Source organism: Parus major, chromosome 3 (genome assembly GCF_001522545.3).
Source record: "Parus major isolate Abel chromosome 3, Parus_major1.1, whole genome shotgun sequence".
Classification (NCBI taxonomy): domain Eukaryota; kingdom Metazoa; phylum Chordata; class Aves; order Passeriformes; family Paridae; genus Parus; species Parus major.
The window spans coordinates 8,243,317-8,259,662 of NC_031770.1; the positions used below are offsets into that span (position 1 = coordinate 8,243,317).

General features: G+C 39.1%; 1 protein-coding gene across 2 annotated transcripts; it reads right to left on the reverse strand.

Moving 5' to 3' along the window:
- Positions 1-6,935: 6,935 nt before the first annotated feature.
- ETAA1 (ETAA1 activator of ATR kinase) lies at positions 6,936-16,248 on the reverse strand. 2 transcript variants are annotated; one of them, XM_015623348.2, is made up of 6 exons: positions 16,003-16,248; positions 14,357-14,494; positions 14,015-14,091; positions 12,393-12,511; positions 9,947-12,087; positions 6,936-8,146 (listed from the first exon to the last, which is right to left on the reverse strand). In XM_015623348.2, exons 1-6 carry the CDS (start codon positions 16,181-16,183, stop codon positions 8,031-8,033), a joined length of 2,772 nt encoding a protein of 923 aa, XP_015478834.1. In that variant the 5' UTR covers positions 16,184-16,248; the 3' UTR covers positions 6,936-8,030. The 2 variants fall into 2 exon arrangements, with proteins under 2 accessions (XP_015478834.1, XP_015478836.1); XM_015623350.3 differs by lacking the exon at positions 16,003-16,248 and adding an exon at positions 15,656-15,941.
- Between the last annotated feature and the right edge of the window lie 98 nt (positions 16,249-16,346).

Genomic DNA, 16,346 nt, shown 5'->3' on the forward strand with positions numbered 1-16,346 from the left:
CCATTAGCACTGTGGCTACTATTGTAATCAGTCTTGAGGAATGTTCTCCATCATTGGAAATATTTTGATTTAAGTTCCTGTTGAGGAGCAGTCTAAAACATATACTTTAAATTACACTTTAAACTAAGTCCCATGGTACCTCCCTACAATGTATATGGTACACTGGCTCAGTGTAATTAAATTCTTATCCAAAGCTGTCATTAAGTTGCAGTAAATATTGAAGCTACCTTCATTTTAAGATAGACTTGCTTCTTGATTTTAGCTGATAAATATTATTGTATGGAAAACTAATTAAAATATGTATACTTACATAAAATAGGGCAGGACTGGTTCAGCTGTTACTACCAAGCATCCTGGCTTTTATCAGCAGTATGGCAGCTGACTGACAACAATGTGGAGAAAATGGTCACAGAGAAGACTTCTCAGGGTGAGAAGGACTAAAAGTCCCAGGCCATCTCCCATTTTTTCTCATTTCTAGCACCAAATTAATTATTAATTAATTGAAAGATTTCCCTTGAATAAAAAAGATTGGAAGGGTAGAAGCAACCATCTCTCATATGTGGTCAGGCCATCATGGGCACAACACTACCATAAAATGAAAAGGATGGAGAAATTCCACCGAGTAGACTGGGTGAGGAAAAAAGGCAGCTCCTTAGAGTCTAAAAAACAACAGTATTTTTCAAAAGTTTGATGAAACTGAGTGAGATGATGGAAGAGAAATCCCTAGTCATTCTTACTAGAGAATCCATGGTGGATTTTCATGATATAGAACACAACCAAAAAAGGTTCAGTTTGAACTTACATCTTTTAGAAACTCCATCAGTTAGTCTGTAGGAAATCAGAATCAACTGCTTTCAGTGCTCACAAAACTTGTGTTCTTTCTGGAACAGAGGTAAATTGCTGAGATGACAAATACATGTCTTCCAAGAATCTCTCCCTTTCATGAGTGTCTGAATATTTTAATTTCCTAAATATATACTTGTTTGAGAGTTTTATACCTAAAAGATGTTTTATGTAGATTTGTTGGTGCCTCTGACTTTTCAAGAAAATGAAAAAGGGTCCATTTTACCTAGAATATAGGGATTGACAGTATCTTAAGCCATCATCAAATTTCTTTCCATTGACCTTCATTAGTTTTCCCACAGGCTGTCCTCCAAGTTTTCTTCATATCTCTCTGGTTATCTATTACAGAACTGCCATTAGGTCAGACCCTTTCTAAGGTGTTGCATTACCAAGATTTGACACTTTGGTGGAGTGTATTCAAAGTTTGTTTTGATTTCTACAAATTTTTCGTTGGAGCCTTTAAAAAAAATTCAGGTCTGAAGATTTCTGTATGGCACATATAAACTTGTTGTTCTGACTCCAAACACATCCTTTAGAAGCAGTCCAACTATTCCTCCCATCCACTTCCAGAGAATACAGACTGCACAGTTTTAGCACATCAGACTTGCAATCCTGAAATGTTAGGAGTGGATGACTTTTGAAACAGAAAATATCTGATGTACAGATCTAGCTAAAAATAAATGTAAATTTGAAATAGTAGATTGCTCCAGTCTTTTAAAAAGGAGCAGGAGTCTGGTTTTTGTGGTAGACTTAACAGGACAAGATTCCTAGTTAGAACTACACAGCACATCACATCAGACATTTTGGCATTACAAAATGGAAAAGTTACAAAGAAAAGAGCCCTGAGGAATTTCAAAAAAGTCCATATGAGATATGGATAACAGGCTTCTGTGAAGAGCCTCTGTCAGCCTAGAGAGAAAATTGTACAGAAAATACATCTGTGAGACTTCACTCCCAGCCCATAAACAAACACAGTTTTCTTCTCCTTTCTTACTATTGGCTGGAAATCTGGCATTGCAAAAAAGGAGAAAATCTGGAAATCTTTTGACACTGTATGTTGGAAATGGAGGTTTTTGTTGGTTTGACTGTCACTTCTGATACGTGGTGTACATTGAAGTCACAAGTACAAGTCAGCCTGCTGCAATTCAGCAGGATGGAAAATAGAGTAAAATCCAGGGTCATTTATTCATTGCTAACACCTATTCAAGTTCAATAAAGAAATAGCTATTGCAGTTAATGTTGTCTTCTTTTACAGCATTAGAGTTTACAAAAACATCTGTCCCTATCTAGGTACACTATAGCCTGTAAGGAGCAACCAAGAAGTCAGGAGTTCAAATTTATTAATTTCCAAGCATATGTGAGGATTTTGCTGTAGAACATGAGAGATAATGTCTAAAAATTATCTTTTGCAAGTCGTTATTGGTAAAAGAAGTTGTGCTGGTTTTGGCTGGGGCAGTTAATTTCTTCACAGTGGCTGGTGTGAGGCTGTGCTTTGGATTTGTGCTAAACACAGAACTGATAATATAGAGATGTTTTTGTTTGTGCTGAGCAGGGCTTGCACAGAGCCAAGGCCTTTTCTGCTTGTACTGCCATGCTGGTGAGGAAATTGGGGGTGCATAAGAGGTTGTGAGGAGATAAAACCAGGAAAAGTGACCCAAACTGACCAAAGGGATATTCTAGACAATATGATATCATGCTCAGTTTATAAAGAGGGGAGGAAGAAGGAGGAAGTAGTGAAGCATTTGGAGTGATGACATTTGTCTTCACAAGTAACTGTTAGGTGTAATGGGGGCCTGCTGTCCTGGAGATGTCTAAACCCCTGACTGCCCATGGGAAGTACTGAATTAATTCCTTGTTTTGCTTTGCTTTCTCTATTAAATTGCCTTTATCTCAACTCAAGGATTTTCCAGCTTTTATCTTTGAGATTCTCTCCCCATCCCTGCTGGTGGGGCAGTGAGTGAGCAGCTGCCTGGGGCCTGGCTGCTGGCTGGGGTGAAACCATGACAGAAGTGCTAACACTTCATTTACTTTTTCTTAACTCTTACTCTAACCTTGGAGAGCACATTTCTCTATCTCATTATGTCCATTTATTTTGCTGTCACAGTTCAGCCTTCTGAAGGTCTCTAACACCCAAAGGTGCAGCTAAATATCTACTGGGATATTCAAAACCAACTGTTCATCAAGCTCTGTATCACACCACTCTGAACCACCATGGGGAGTGTGACTCCCCTGTGAGCAACTTCCCAAGGTGCTTAAATATCCTTTGACACTTGCCCCTAGAACCATAATTCTGCAAAACGTGCCTGATGTATGCTCAGCTTGAGGCATGTAAGAAATCCCTCCTGCTCAGCCAAAAAAAAAAGGAATAATACCCCAAAGCTAACTTGCCATGATCAGTTGGAATATAATATTTTATTTGGATCTCTTCTGTTCAGGGAGTGTGGCAGAGTATGCAAAGTTTCATTCCCATGTCTACACAGATCCTGATTTCCCAGGGTTAAAACGTAAATCAAATTTTTCCTTTAGTGAGTACAAGCTGCAAAGAGCAGACAACCTTCATTTAAACAGAAATCTATAAATCCTTTAGTCTTCACCTCTCTTAACCACATTGCTTGAGGTGAAAGCTGTTAACTGTGGTCTTTAGAACATATGTGTAAATGCAACCTTTTCTCCAAAAAACTTTGAAAATGTGCATAATCAATATTTTTGATAAATGCTAGTGATAAAGGCAAGAACTGATTGCAATAATGAAATGCATGGGCTTGATCCTTTATTCACCTCAGTCAGGCCCTTACCTCCCCTGCTTTAAGGAATTCACTCCAAGAGCAGGATCAGGCCCTTAATGGGCTGCCAGCTCCATACTGACATTATATCCAGACAACTGTCACTGAAATTTATATTTAGTTCCCTAAGAACAGTACATTAGATATCTTTAAGTGTTTTATGAGGCAGGACTATTCTGACTATTCTGACAAAACCACCAGTACATGTAGAAACCGGAGCTGTGAACAAATACTGCAGTTATGATTTACAGCACAATTGCCAGAGTCTTCCCAGCTTCATCTCTGATGGCTACTTACTCAGGCTGTCATTTTTAGCTCCACAGATTATATCTGCCTTGGCCTCCTCCACAAACACTGGATTCACTGGAGTGTGTTGCAGACAATACAGCTCTCAAACAATGAAGCATTTGTGTTCATTTTCTTCTATTTTATCTTAGGAATTCTACTATTTAGGTCACTATCTGTTGCTTCCAGCTATTCTTTCCTGAAAAATTGTAGCTCTTTTTAGGCTTAAGAAGATAAAATCAATGAATTCATCTATGTTATTCCTCTGGGTATAAAGGTCTAGATGTAATAAGTGGTACACATAGTATAAGATTACATTGCTATTCCTGAACTGCAGCCCCAAGATTAATTGTGCCTTATAGGCCAAAATTTGAAGAGCTGCTGGGTGCTGGCCTCTCTGAAAATCTGATACAACTAACACAACAAAACCCCAGTATTACTAAATTTCTCAAATGCTTTAAATATGATCCCTCCCTAGCATGAAGAGGAAGAGTGTGAGTGTATGTCTGTGTAGAATTTTAGATACAGATATGGAGAATAATGGTGAATGGATCCTCTATCTGGTTCTATCTGCCTTTCCTAAAAGAAACAAAAAAATCTACTACAGGTTTTACTTGAGAAAGATGGTAGTTGGATTTTAGCAAGCAACATCATTCATAGTGAAATTTGTCAATATCTGGGGAATAAAAATTATGCCTAGATATGGGAACCTACAGGAATTCCATTTACATTACATTTAAGCTCACTGATTGCTCTACTGACATAAAAAATTGCTATGCTCTGAATGAAAAGAAGATGAGTGCTTAAGCAAACAGTCATAAATTAATTTATAATGAAACCTGACAGTCATAATTTAATTTAGAATGTATTTAAGATTGTTGTTACTATTTGTATAGGACTTTTTTGCCTGGAGGAAGATGTGGCTTCATAGTGAAACATCAGCTATTGAAATACTAAACTTCTTAAGTGTACATATGTATTAATTAATAATTAATTAATAATTAATTAATAATTAATTAATTATGTAGATACTTTCCTCACGAAGATCTGTTGTCTACTACAAGCAGTCAAAAGACTCCACAATTGAGGCATACCAGTGGGCCACCAAGAACTCACCAGGAAGCACAAAGGATGCTGAGCACAACCTGTAAAACCTTGGGGGTGATGAGGCTGCATTTCCTTCTCAATGGTGAGGAGAGGAAGCAAGTCAAGTGACAAAAAGAAGTAATTCTATTCAGTTTAACTGAGAGATGGTATAGTAGGGCATTTGGGGATAGCCAGGCCATGAACAAAAATCCTTGGCAGTTTGTCTCACCATCAAGTTAGAAAACCACTTTCCTAAGATATAGTGAATTCTATTTGGAAAGTAATGTTTAATAAAAACAAAATTACAGGCTTTTGAAGTCTAATAAATGCTAAAAATAGGTACTTATGAAAAGCAAAATAAATAACGAAGTCTCTCTGTCATGATTAGTTTAAAAGCAGCAGGCAATGGATTGCATTCGCCTCACTATCAAAATTGGTACGTGTCACAGTGATTCTTTAAATATGGTTTAAATGAGCAGCACATAGGAAGTACTTAAGTAAGAAGTGACAGTAATTGGTTATCACACTGGAAAGTTTGCAAGGGGTTCTTTCCACACCCCTTGTGCAAAGAGCATTTCCCTTGTCGTACACTGAACTCTCATTTTGCAGCACTGATGCTCATGACCAAGGGTGAGCCAGTATATTCTGGCCAGTATCTTCAAGGACAGAGCAGTGGTGGCATTCTAGGTGGGCAGCTCCAGGGTCTATCATGGATGCTGAGAAAATCAGCAGTTAGATGGTTTTAAACTTTCTGAGTGTGCTCAAGGGCACACAGTGACAGCATTCCGGGTGTATCACTCCCATGCTGAGCTTGGGGAGCTATAATGTGGTTAGCCTGTATTATTTATCTACTCTTTATCCCAATTTCAAACCTGATGAAAAGCTACTCCCTTCACATCACAGAATGAAACCTTCCTAAAAAAACCCACTCAAGATCTACAATAGCTCCTTCCTTTCATCTTCTCAAATCATAATTGAAAAAAAATATCCCTGAAAACAAAAATTACCCTGTGGTTTCTTTACAGAATTGTACCTAGGGGAATATATTGGGGAGGGAAGGATTGCTAAGCTGAACACTGTTCTAGCAAAAGCCTCTCTTTTATCTTTCTCAATAATATTTAACATTCTTGTGCATCAGTAACTTAAAAGCCAGTTTTATAACTCTCATATTTCATACTGATAGTACTAGTCCTTTCTCATTGCCTTTTTCTTGGCATCTGGTAGGTTACCTGATTGTGGTGTTCTAGGAGAATCTAAACCAAGACAAACATACCTCAGATACACAGAGCAAATTACATTCTCTGGATAAATCAAATTTCTCCAAGAGCTGCTGTTTGGGGTTTACACTTATTTGTCACATGGACATGCAAATCTTCTGTCTTTTAAACTGAAAACTGCCAGCAGAGGCTTGACAATACAACAAAATCTTGCTATTTCATGGTATGTTAGCTGTTGAGGATATTATGATGATGAACTTCTTTGAAAAGCTGGAAATATTTTTCTGGGTTAATTTTCAGTCAGATGAGTAAACTAATCCAACTCTATCATATACTGCACAACAGTTGCAGAGCAGGGAGCTACAGCCACAGACTATAAATCTTCCTGGGTAGCTGCAGGGTCTTTGGTGGCCTTGGGACTTCGAGTCCTTAATCAACTGACACTGACCCCACAGTGGTTAATACAAGCAAAAAGAACCCAGTTAAGTATTTCAGGACTGCACTGCAGCTGGTTGTGTGTTGAAACAGTTTGTCCATCAAGGATTGTTAAATGGATCAAAGGAAGCACCTTGTCACTAAGTATGGGTAGAAAATCGAGCTATCAAGTAATTAGGGAAATTACCAAGTGAGGACTTCAGGTAAAGTCCTTCTGGAATCCCCATTTCCCTCCCTTTTACCAGTTTCTCTAATACAGTATTTTCAAAAACAGACTAGACAAATTTGAAAAAAAAATTTAATGATGACTTACAAATATACAATACTTACATTTTTAAGAGTTACAAAAACAGCATACTAGAGAAACCAAAAGCTTCCTCCAACATTTGAAGGAACATTTCCAAGTTATTTATTTACAAAGAAAAATTACAGTCACTTTTCATAGTGTCACATGTTTACATATAAGCACTTCTCAGTTGAAAAATCTTGCAGCTTACCCAGAGGCAGTTTTTGCAGTCTGAGCTCTACACCCATCTATCAGATCAAAGATTCTATCAGCCCATTAAGTTGATGTGACACAGCATTTTTACAATTCAACAGCCCTTGGTTTGAAACTAAGTACAACCCATATGGCTAAACTGATGCAAAGTTGCTGAGATTTCACCTGGTGTACTACATATTGCACATGGTTTGCTAAAATGGCACAGGCTACCTTTTTTAATTAGCTTGGTGATGTCTGTTTAGAAAAAGGTGATCGAATTTCCTTAGGGTATTTCCAGTTCTTTTTCCTGAAATGAATTTAAAGGAATATAACATGGTCTTTGCAGGACACTTTTTCGCATAATGGAACTTTTATATTAAATTCTTCCTTCTCCATGTATAATTCTTACCTTAGGTAAGACAAACTGAGCATACTTTCCAAAGTTTGTTCATTTCCATTAGTTTTCCAATGTTGGATGTTTGCTAGATTGTACTTTATTTAATCCAAAATTTTAAAAATTTCTTCTACCAAACATTAGTATTTCTCAATCTGTGTGTACTTGAGAGTCTACAATACTTGCAATAATACATCCAGTCTGTTTTTGACACCTTCATTATGTGTGTATACCAATACTCCCATGATTTTCAGGCCATATCATTTCAATGTGTGAACTCAGAATTTCATCTAGCTGAATGTAGTTTAGGACCACACATTTATAACTGATTGTTTTTAATTAAAACTAAGTACCTCCAGAGTATTAGTTATGGTTCAGGTTGAGGTCTTTTCATGTAGGAAAACAGAAAAAGCTTGCCATCAATAGCTGTGAACAGAGTTTAGAAAGGGTCTTCTGGCATTACAGTATTTCCCTACCAAAAGCTTTCTCCACAGACAAAACAAACTTCAAGCATCTTTACAGAATGCCTGTGTTCTGGATTTTCTTCGTGCAAGAGCTTCTTGTTTTTTCCTTTCAATCTCTTCTTGAGAACATTTTCTATTTTTCTGCTCTACCGTAGATGCTGCAAATAAAAAAAAACCAAACATGTATTAGGAATGTCAGGTTTGTTCAATATGTATTTTAACTCAGTGTCTGAAGATCTATGGCAGGAGCACACTATTTTGACATACCGAGCACCCAAGTTAAAAATGGCTCATCTCTCCTGTCCCCAAGGCAGGAAGGGGGCAAGGTGCATGACCTTTGTAGTCCTACTGTTTACTGCCTCCCAATGATTGCACTGGGATGCACACATTTGCTTCAAGGAAATTTTACCTGGGTGCCCTTCAAGTGAACCTTATGACATCAGGAGTCAACACAGGAGATGGTGATGGGTTAAGAAAATTAAGGCTATCAGAGTGAAAAGGGCTCTACAATTTACTGAGTTAGGCAGAGATATGGACATGGGGATGGTATAGGCACAGGGGTCAGACACAGTACAGGTGTCACACAAATAAAACAAGAGAGGTTGGAAAAAGGTCAAAAGTAGCAACAAAAATTGGCAAAGGAGACAAGAAGATGATAGCTAAGCATAGCCTTTTATATGGTGTATTACAGAACTATAAATTCCCATACTATAAAATCCTGACCTCACTGGAACCAACAGGAACACTCCTTGCACATACCAATAATTTTACCATTTCTACACACCAATTTCCAATTAATGTATTTTTAATAAGTATTCAAACTGAATAAATAGAACAAAGGCTATATTTACTTCTCACAAGAAAATGTCCATGGAGAAATTAAATAGCAATTTTTGAAAGGACCACTTAATATCCATTTTTTGGTTAACGTCCTTTCCCTCAAAATTTAAGATGAAGAAAGTTATGGTTTATATGTAAAGAAAACCTATGCTATTTTCTTTCATTCCTTTACTCTATAGAACATTTAAAAGAATAACTAGTTGTTATCTCTCCCCTTTCTTCCCCATTTTAATCCAAAATTGCTACTTTCCATTTATATGCTTCTCTGCTGGGGAAGAAACAGATAAAATACCCACTCTTCAACAATTAATTGTTTTGTTGCTTTTGCAACAGCGGTTCTTGAAAACGGGAGGTTAATACAGGACACTCTTAAAGTCATGTTTTATCAGAATGAATATTGATTAAAACTTTGCCAAGCAGTGAGATCAAGTAAAAATAAGACTGACTGGCACTTGACTGGTTCATTTCCCCAGCAAGTAACACTGAGCATGGAATATCACTGACTCTTGGTCACCTGGCAGTAAGGAAGTGCCTGACCTCTCCTGTGGATGAAAAGGCATCTTAGTGTTTAGACTGATAGATAACACAAGAGTATTTCACTGGCAGTTTCAGCCACAGAGCAAACAACAATACAGGCTGAGCTCTGAGAAGTATCAAGGGATTTGAGGTTCCAAATTCCAGGTGTGCAGTAATATAAAGAAACTCCACATCATCTGCTGTCTTCTTCCCCAGTCCCATCATTAAGTAAGGTTTTACTATGCATCAAAGTAACAGTATTTTTAAGTAATAAGTTAAGAAAACAGCATGCTGACTGCTGCATCAGCCTACACTTGATCCTAGGGAACCTGAGTGTCTATGGAGAGAGACTGTGAGATATTTAGAGAAGTGGAATGCAAACAGGTGTCCTGAACTACAGGAATTCAAAATAAGCATCAGGACAATTTTACTTTTGAGAAAATAACCTCCAGATTCTCCTTAGAACATCTAACACCTTGACTGAATGGATGAATATTGAAGCCTATTTTAAGTTGCAGTACAGAGCAAATTTCTCTGACATTCTGACTACAGTAAGGAAACACACAATAACAGTCTAACAGTGATACAATAAAGACAAATACCTGAAGAAGACTGTGCAAAAGACTCTGAAAGGTGCCTCTTGAAAGGTGATTTCTTATTGTCAAGCTTGCTGTGCAAAGTCACATTCACCTCATTCTTGCTTCCTTCCAAACCCTGCAGAGTAATTCCAATGCCAGAATGATTCCCTGGATTTTCAGACCCTATATGAAGACCACCCTGAGAACTGTTAATCTTTCGGAACTTAAACTTTGAAGGCACAACTGAAGTTTTGTTACCAGAGCTGCCACTTGGAATCTTTCCCACATTAGACAAGATATGTGAGCTGTTGAGTTCTTTTCCACTAAAAATATTTACTGCATTAACAGGACTTATTTCAGAACCCGTCTCTCCTGCTGGCACAGAATTTGACCTGTACCATTTCCCTGAAACAGTCTTGGCAGCATCTTCAGAAGCATCTTGATGACAGTTTTTAAGCAGTGCGTATTTACACTCCACAGAAGGACCTGAGACTGCAGCCTGAGGATTTGAGACGTTCTTAGAGTTCACTACATGACCTGCTGTGGCCAGCCCATGCACTATCTTTGATGAATTCCTACTGGAATCCTTCAGTGAGAGATCCTCCTGTTTTGCATTTGTTTTTTCTGCCAAGAAGAGATCAGGTAGTCTTTGTTTAGATGCTGGGAAGCTGTTACCAGCATTTGATATGGAATTAATACTGGCTCCTTGAATAGTTTTAGTTTTTTCATTTCCTTGTTTAACATCCTGGCTCTGAGTTTGCTTTTCTATATCATCACACACCTGATATAACAATTCATCATCCTCATAGTTTGCATCCCAAAGACTATTTGATCCACAAATACCTAATATTTCATCAGAGGATTTTGGTTCATTCCAGTCCTCAAATGAGAGAGGGCATTTCTTTGGTACTTCATCTTGATTTGATTGACCTGTATCAGCTTGGTTAACCACTTTGGTTAGATCATTAGGTTTCATGTTGGTAGAAACACTGGATGACTGACAGGAAATAGTAGGAGTGTTATTTCCAGGTTTTTCTGCTGGCTGTCTATGAGGATTAGATCTTGAAGGAAAAAGAGGAAGAGCATCACTTTTAGGCTCAGTAGATTCATTTCCACTCTTGATTTCAGACTGCACTGAAACAGGAATATGGCTCAAATCACTGTTTTGGGTACTCTTCCAAACAGATTTGATTTTATCTGGCTTAACATCACATTTGCCATGCAAGGCCTTGGTCTCTGCCCTTGAGTTTTCTGTCTTGCACGGTTTTTGTAAAGACAGTGATTTTACAACATTTTGTGAGCTTTTACTAGCATGTTTCAAAGGTGAATATTGCAAACTGTTAGATTTGTTTACAGTCCCCAAAAGAGTTACTGAGTTGCCACTACTTCTTTGCCTTGTTCCACTAGCATCACTGAAATTGTGCACAAGTGGATTTGCAAGAGTTTGTGGTGGTTCTTCAGTACTTATCAATTCAGGATTTTGGGTTATCTGCATCACAAAAGAGTCATCTGCCAAAAGATCTGTATCCCAGTCATCAAAGTCATCATTAACTATTCCAGCAAGTTTAGTAGAGGCCATCAATTGTGTCTTCAAATTAGGAGGATTGTTTTTTGTCAGGGTGTCAGTAGCAGGTTTTGGTAAAATCTGGTCAACACTTCCTATGGCAATCAGAGTATCCTTTTGATATGCCTCTGAGCTACCATGCTGTGTCTCTTCAACTTTCTCAGGAAGGTTCTCCTCTTCCAAGGTACTTTTAATTTTATGAAAACTATTATTTAGAGAAATATCTGACAGCTCTTGGCTCAACTGTCCGCTGCATTTCTGGGTAGAGGAGTCAAAAAGAGCGCGAAGGGCTACTTCAGCCTCCAGGTCTACAGACTTTTGACTGCTGGATTGACAAGGCTCTGCCACAGGGATGCCAGTGCTCTGTCCAACTGGTTTCAGGGACACAGCAGTATCTGCTTCAGAACCTTCACCAAGAACTGATTTCTGGTTTTTCATATTTACTTCATCTTTAGAATTACTTGAAGACTCTGAGTTGGTCTCGATTAAGTTATGACCAAGCTTTTCCTGTTCCTGAACAGCATCTAACTCTACTAGATTTTTATCAAACTCCTTAGCCAATTTCATGAGTTCCTCTTCGGGATTTTTTGTCTTAGGATATCTGGATTAAAAAGAAAATACAGAAAATAAAGTTAGAGTACTACTACTGAGAAAATTTAGCCAAGTTCAGTTACATGACCCTATGAGCTGTTCATTCTCTAGTTTAACAGCTACAAAGGTATGACTAAATCCCACTGCTTCCAATATGCAGTCAACATCTACCCCCTCCAAGAAGACATAACAAGCCCACAGTTAAAAGCATTCTATATGCTAATGTACAATTATATGTTTTACTATACACAGAAGACCACATAGCCTTTTTCATGAAAACCCAGCTATGATAGGCAAGAAGGAACTGTAACTTACCTTGTACAACTTAACTTGGTCCTAGCTCGCCCTTTTACTACCACAGGTGTACAGGGAATAGCATCCTCACCAATCCATGTTCCTATGAGGGAGCCTTCATTACAGGCTGCTTTTTCATCCTGAATAATTAAGATTTATAATGCTCAGAAATTTGGCTTCAGATAAAGACTCGACTAGACACACATCTTACATGAGTTAAAAGTTGCTAAACTAAATAACCAGTATGAAACCTGTAGAAAGCAACAGATAAGGGCAAAAACAAGTTAGGTGGGATTACTGCAAAATTATCCACTGACAGTCGTATCAATTTAATTATATCAATTTAAAGCAGGAACTTCAGTTAAAATAACTGAATTATACTTTGGCATACAAATCTTACTAGATTTGTCTGCTCCAGGTTTATACACATTCATGTTAGAAGCTGTGATCTAGTTTACTTCAGTATACTACTAAGGAGCTGTCTGAGAGGCCAGCAGCACAAACAGATTAGAGACCTTGAAATAAATTACACTCTGTATGCTTACAGAAGAAAATTCTGACTTCTTCCACTACAACTAATTTAGAAAAAGAGCCTTTAAATAGAATTAAGTGACCTTTAGAAACTAAATGGAATTGTTTCAGAGCTTCAAAGTTCAGGCTTGAATTTGAATTCTGAAATGAAAGCGATATAATACTGTGATGAATTGTTTAGAGGGGCAAAGCAATAGGATGTAGCAAATTACTGCATGTAAGCCAGCAAAAATAATTTGAACTTTACTAACTACTAGGGTAGTTTTAAATAGATTCTCTTAGTCTTTGCAAATTTAAGGGTTTTTTTTGAATTTGTTTTTGTTTAAAAAAATAAAAACAAACAGCAGAAGACATTTATGGCAGAACTGTAACCATTTGAAAGGTAGGCAGTGGCATCCCTTATCAACGATTTTCCAATTATTTTAGTATAGTTTCTCACAAATATGCTAAACAGTAAATATATTTTAAAACAGCCATGTCAAAAAAGCAGGCACGTTTTGCAAGCTAAATACTACACATTTTAGGAATTACACCTTTTCCTCTTGCACTTAAAATCCAACAGCACTTTTGTTTTGACTTTCTAAGCTGTGGACATCAGGTTGACAGCAAGAGGGAAAGGGCAGAGATATTGGGGTAAAGAGGAAAATTATTTAGAGTATTGAAGCAAGGTTACTATGTCTATTTTATTGCAAAATATCTCTCATCTGGGTCTTGTTCTTGTAAATCAAGTCAATCAAGACTGTTCAAAATGCTTAAAAACAAGTAAATCCAGTATGTGAAGAAACTCTTACCTTCTAACAAATGAGTAATTAAAGATAAATAAATAGTATTCCTAAGACAAAAAGCTGTAACTTGTACTCTGAAAGCAAACCCTTTTAAACTGGAGCTGCTGCAAATTTCTTCATGTATCCTTTACTACAGCATCTGTGACTCACAACAATCAGTCAACGCCGTGCTTACTATTTTAAATTCAATGCAGTTCTGTAAACCAGTTTTCTACATGCCCAACTGTTACCATGACACTACTGTAACTAAAACCAAGGCTAAGGCTGAAGCACTATTCTCTTTGATTACTGCACATGCAAAGCATTGTTTTAGAAAGTTATGATTACCTGGGGAGCAATACGATTAACAATTTCTGAAATTTCTACTGCGCATCTACTGGTAGACTGCTTGTTTTTTCCATTGCCTATGAAAACAAACAAACTTCTTAAAAATTTTGAAATCTATTTAATTTATGAAGTACAGTACATCTCAAGTAATTCAAATAAACCTGTAAACATTGAAGCTTGATTCAATGCTATATCGAAGAACTTACAGGTTTTTAATGAAAATAAAATCAAACAACCATTATAAGTGGAAGCAACCTTTTTCCAATAAATCTTTTATAACTTTTACTTCACTCCCACTCCATGCCTCAAATGGGTGTCCTGAAGTCTGGATTTTGGTGTTACCTAGTCTGTGTGCAATTGGTGAATGAGAATCCCAAAAGATTTCTTGCTGTGTCTCAGTGTCATTAACAGGAGAGCTGAAAGTAGGTATTCGGGATTTCCTACTCAACGATCTCTTTGGTGTCTTATGTAAACATGGCTCTGTGTGAAAAGAAAAAACATCTTTATTGAAAAACAACAAATAAAAGGCAAAAATCACTTAGAACACAGAACAGGTCAAGACAAAAGAAGATGCTTTGGGAACATCAAGAATAAAAAACAAGTTCACACTGACCAGGATTCCTTTACTCACAAAAGGAAAACTGTTCATAATTAGACATTAAATATAGGACAGGACTCCTAGCTTTGCCAATTACATCACCACAGAGATAACAGAACATTACATCATCCTGACACCTTCATACCCAGCATCTGATTGTAAAGATGTCAATTCTTACACTTGAGAGGAATATATTGACTTAATCTTATATTAAGAGAAGAATTATGTATACCTCTAAGAAAGAATATTTTGTATTCTCACTTGCTTTGTGTATTTCACCCAGACTCTGAGTTGAACTACTATTTTAATGGTCCTCCAAATTTCTCTGGGTCATAACCTACATTTGTCTGTATTTCCTCCCCTGGGCCTTCCCAGCTAGGACTATTAAAAGCAGGGATTTAGCTATTCAAAACCTGCTTGCAGCTGCCTTTTATCAGTAAGTGAACTAAACACCCTATGTGAAACTCTGCTAGTCACCCCTGCCATTCAGAAATGATGCTGCAGATGTGAAAGCCTACAGAAATAATTTTAAAGATGCTATTTTTCTATAGGGAGGAATATCTTAGAAGATGTTTTGCCCTGAAGTGCATAGCATGGCCAGCTTTTATCCTCTCCTTGGTTAGTTCCAGTATTTGCTAAGGGAATCACAGAATGGGTAAAATTGGAAAGGACCATAGTGATCACCTTATCCAACCTCTCTGCTGAAGCAGGGTCATCCCAGAGCACATGCTACAGGATTGTGCCCAGATGGATCTGGAATATCTCCAGTGAGGGAAACTCCACACCCTCTCTGTGCAACCTGTTCCAGTGCAGTCACTGCAGAATGTTCTTCCTCACGTTCAGGTGGAACTTCCTGTCCATCAGTTTCTGCCTCTTTCTTGTGCTACTGCTCAGCACCACTGAGCTGAGCCTGGTCCACCCTCTTTGCACCCTCCCTTTAGATATTTATACACGATGTTGTGCCCTCTGTTTTTTCTTCTCAAGGCCAAACAGGACCAACTCCCTCACTCTTTCCTTGTAAAGACATTCTCCAAGCCACTAACCAACTTTGTAGCTTTCTGATGGACCTGTTCCAGGAGCTCCATGCCTCTCTTGTTCTGAGCAGCCCAGAACCGGTCAGAATATTCCAGCTGTGGCCTCACCAGGGCTGAACAGAGGGGTAGGCACACCTGCCTCGGCCTCCTGGCAACGCTCTTCTTAACGCACGCCAGGGCACCATTGTCCCGCCTGGCCCCCGGGGCTCAACAAGCTCTTGACAGCAACAGCCCCTTCTCGGGGCGAGCGGAGATTTACACCGCACCAACCCCTCCTCACGGCTCGGCCGCGCCTCCCACCGCCTTCCAGAGGTAGCGGGCAGGGCCGGGGCCCCCAGGGGCCGCTCCCGCCGTACCTGCAGCGCGGGGCGAGCACGCCGCCTCCCCGGCGGGCAGGCCTCGGCCCGCGCCGCCTTCCACCGCCCCCTCCTCCGCGGGGAGCTCCGCCCGCCGCCGGGTGAGCTGCTCCTCGCCGCCGCTGCGCCTCCTCAGGGCGGCGGGCCTGAGGGACAGCCCCCTCCGCCGGCTACCGGGCATGGCGGCCGCAGCGGCGGCACTTCAGCGGTCCCGCCACCGGCAGCGCCGCCATTTTGCCGGGCAGCTCCCGAGACCGCCGCCTATTGGCCGCCGCCGCGCCGCCTCGAGCGGCCATTGGCCCCGCGCTGCGAGGGCGGGCGGGCAGGCGGACGCGGCGGAGAAC

Bases quoted from the DNA above. Each gene is read 5' to 3' on its own strand.
- ETAA1 (XM_015623348.2), bottom strand. From the start codon at position 16,183: ATGCCCGGTAGCCGGCGGAGGGGGCTGTCCCTCAGGCCCGCCGCCCTG. The intron at 12,088-12,392 runs GTAAGTTACAGT...TTTTTAATCCAG, and splicing joins ACCAAGTTAAGTTGTACAAG to ATATCCTAAGACAAAAAATC. The intron at 8,147-9,946 runs GTATTTGTCTTT...TTTTATTTGCAG, and splicing joins TTTTGCACAGTCTTCTTCAG to CATCTACGGTAGAGCAGAAA.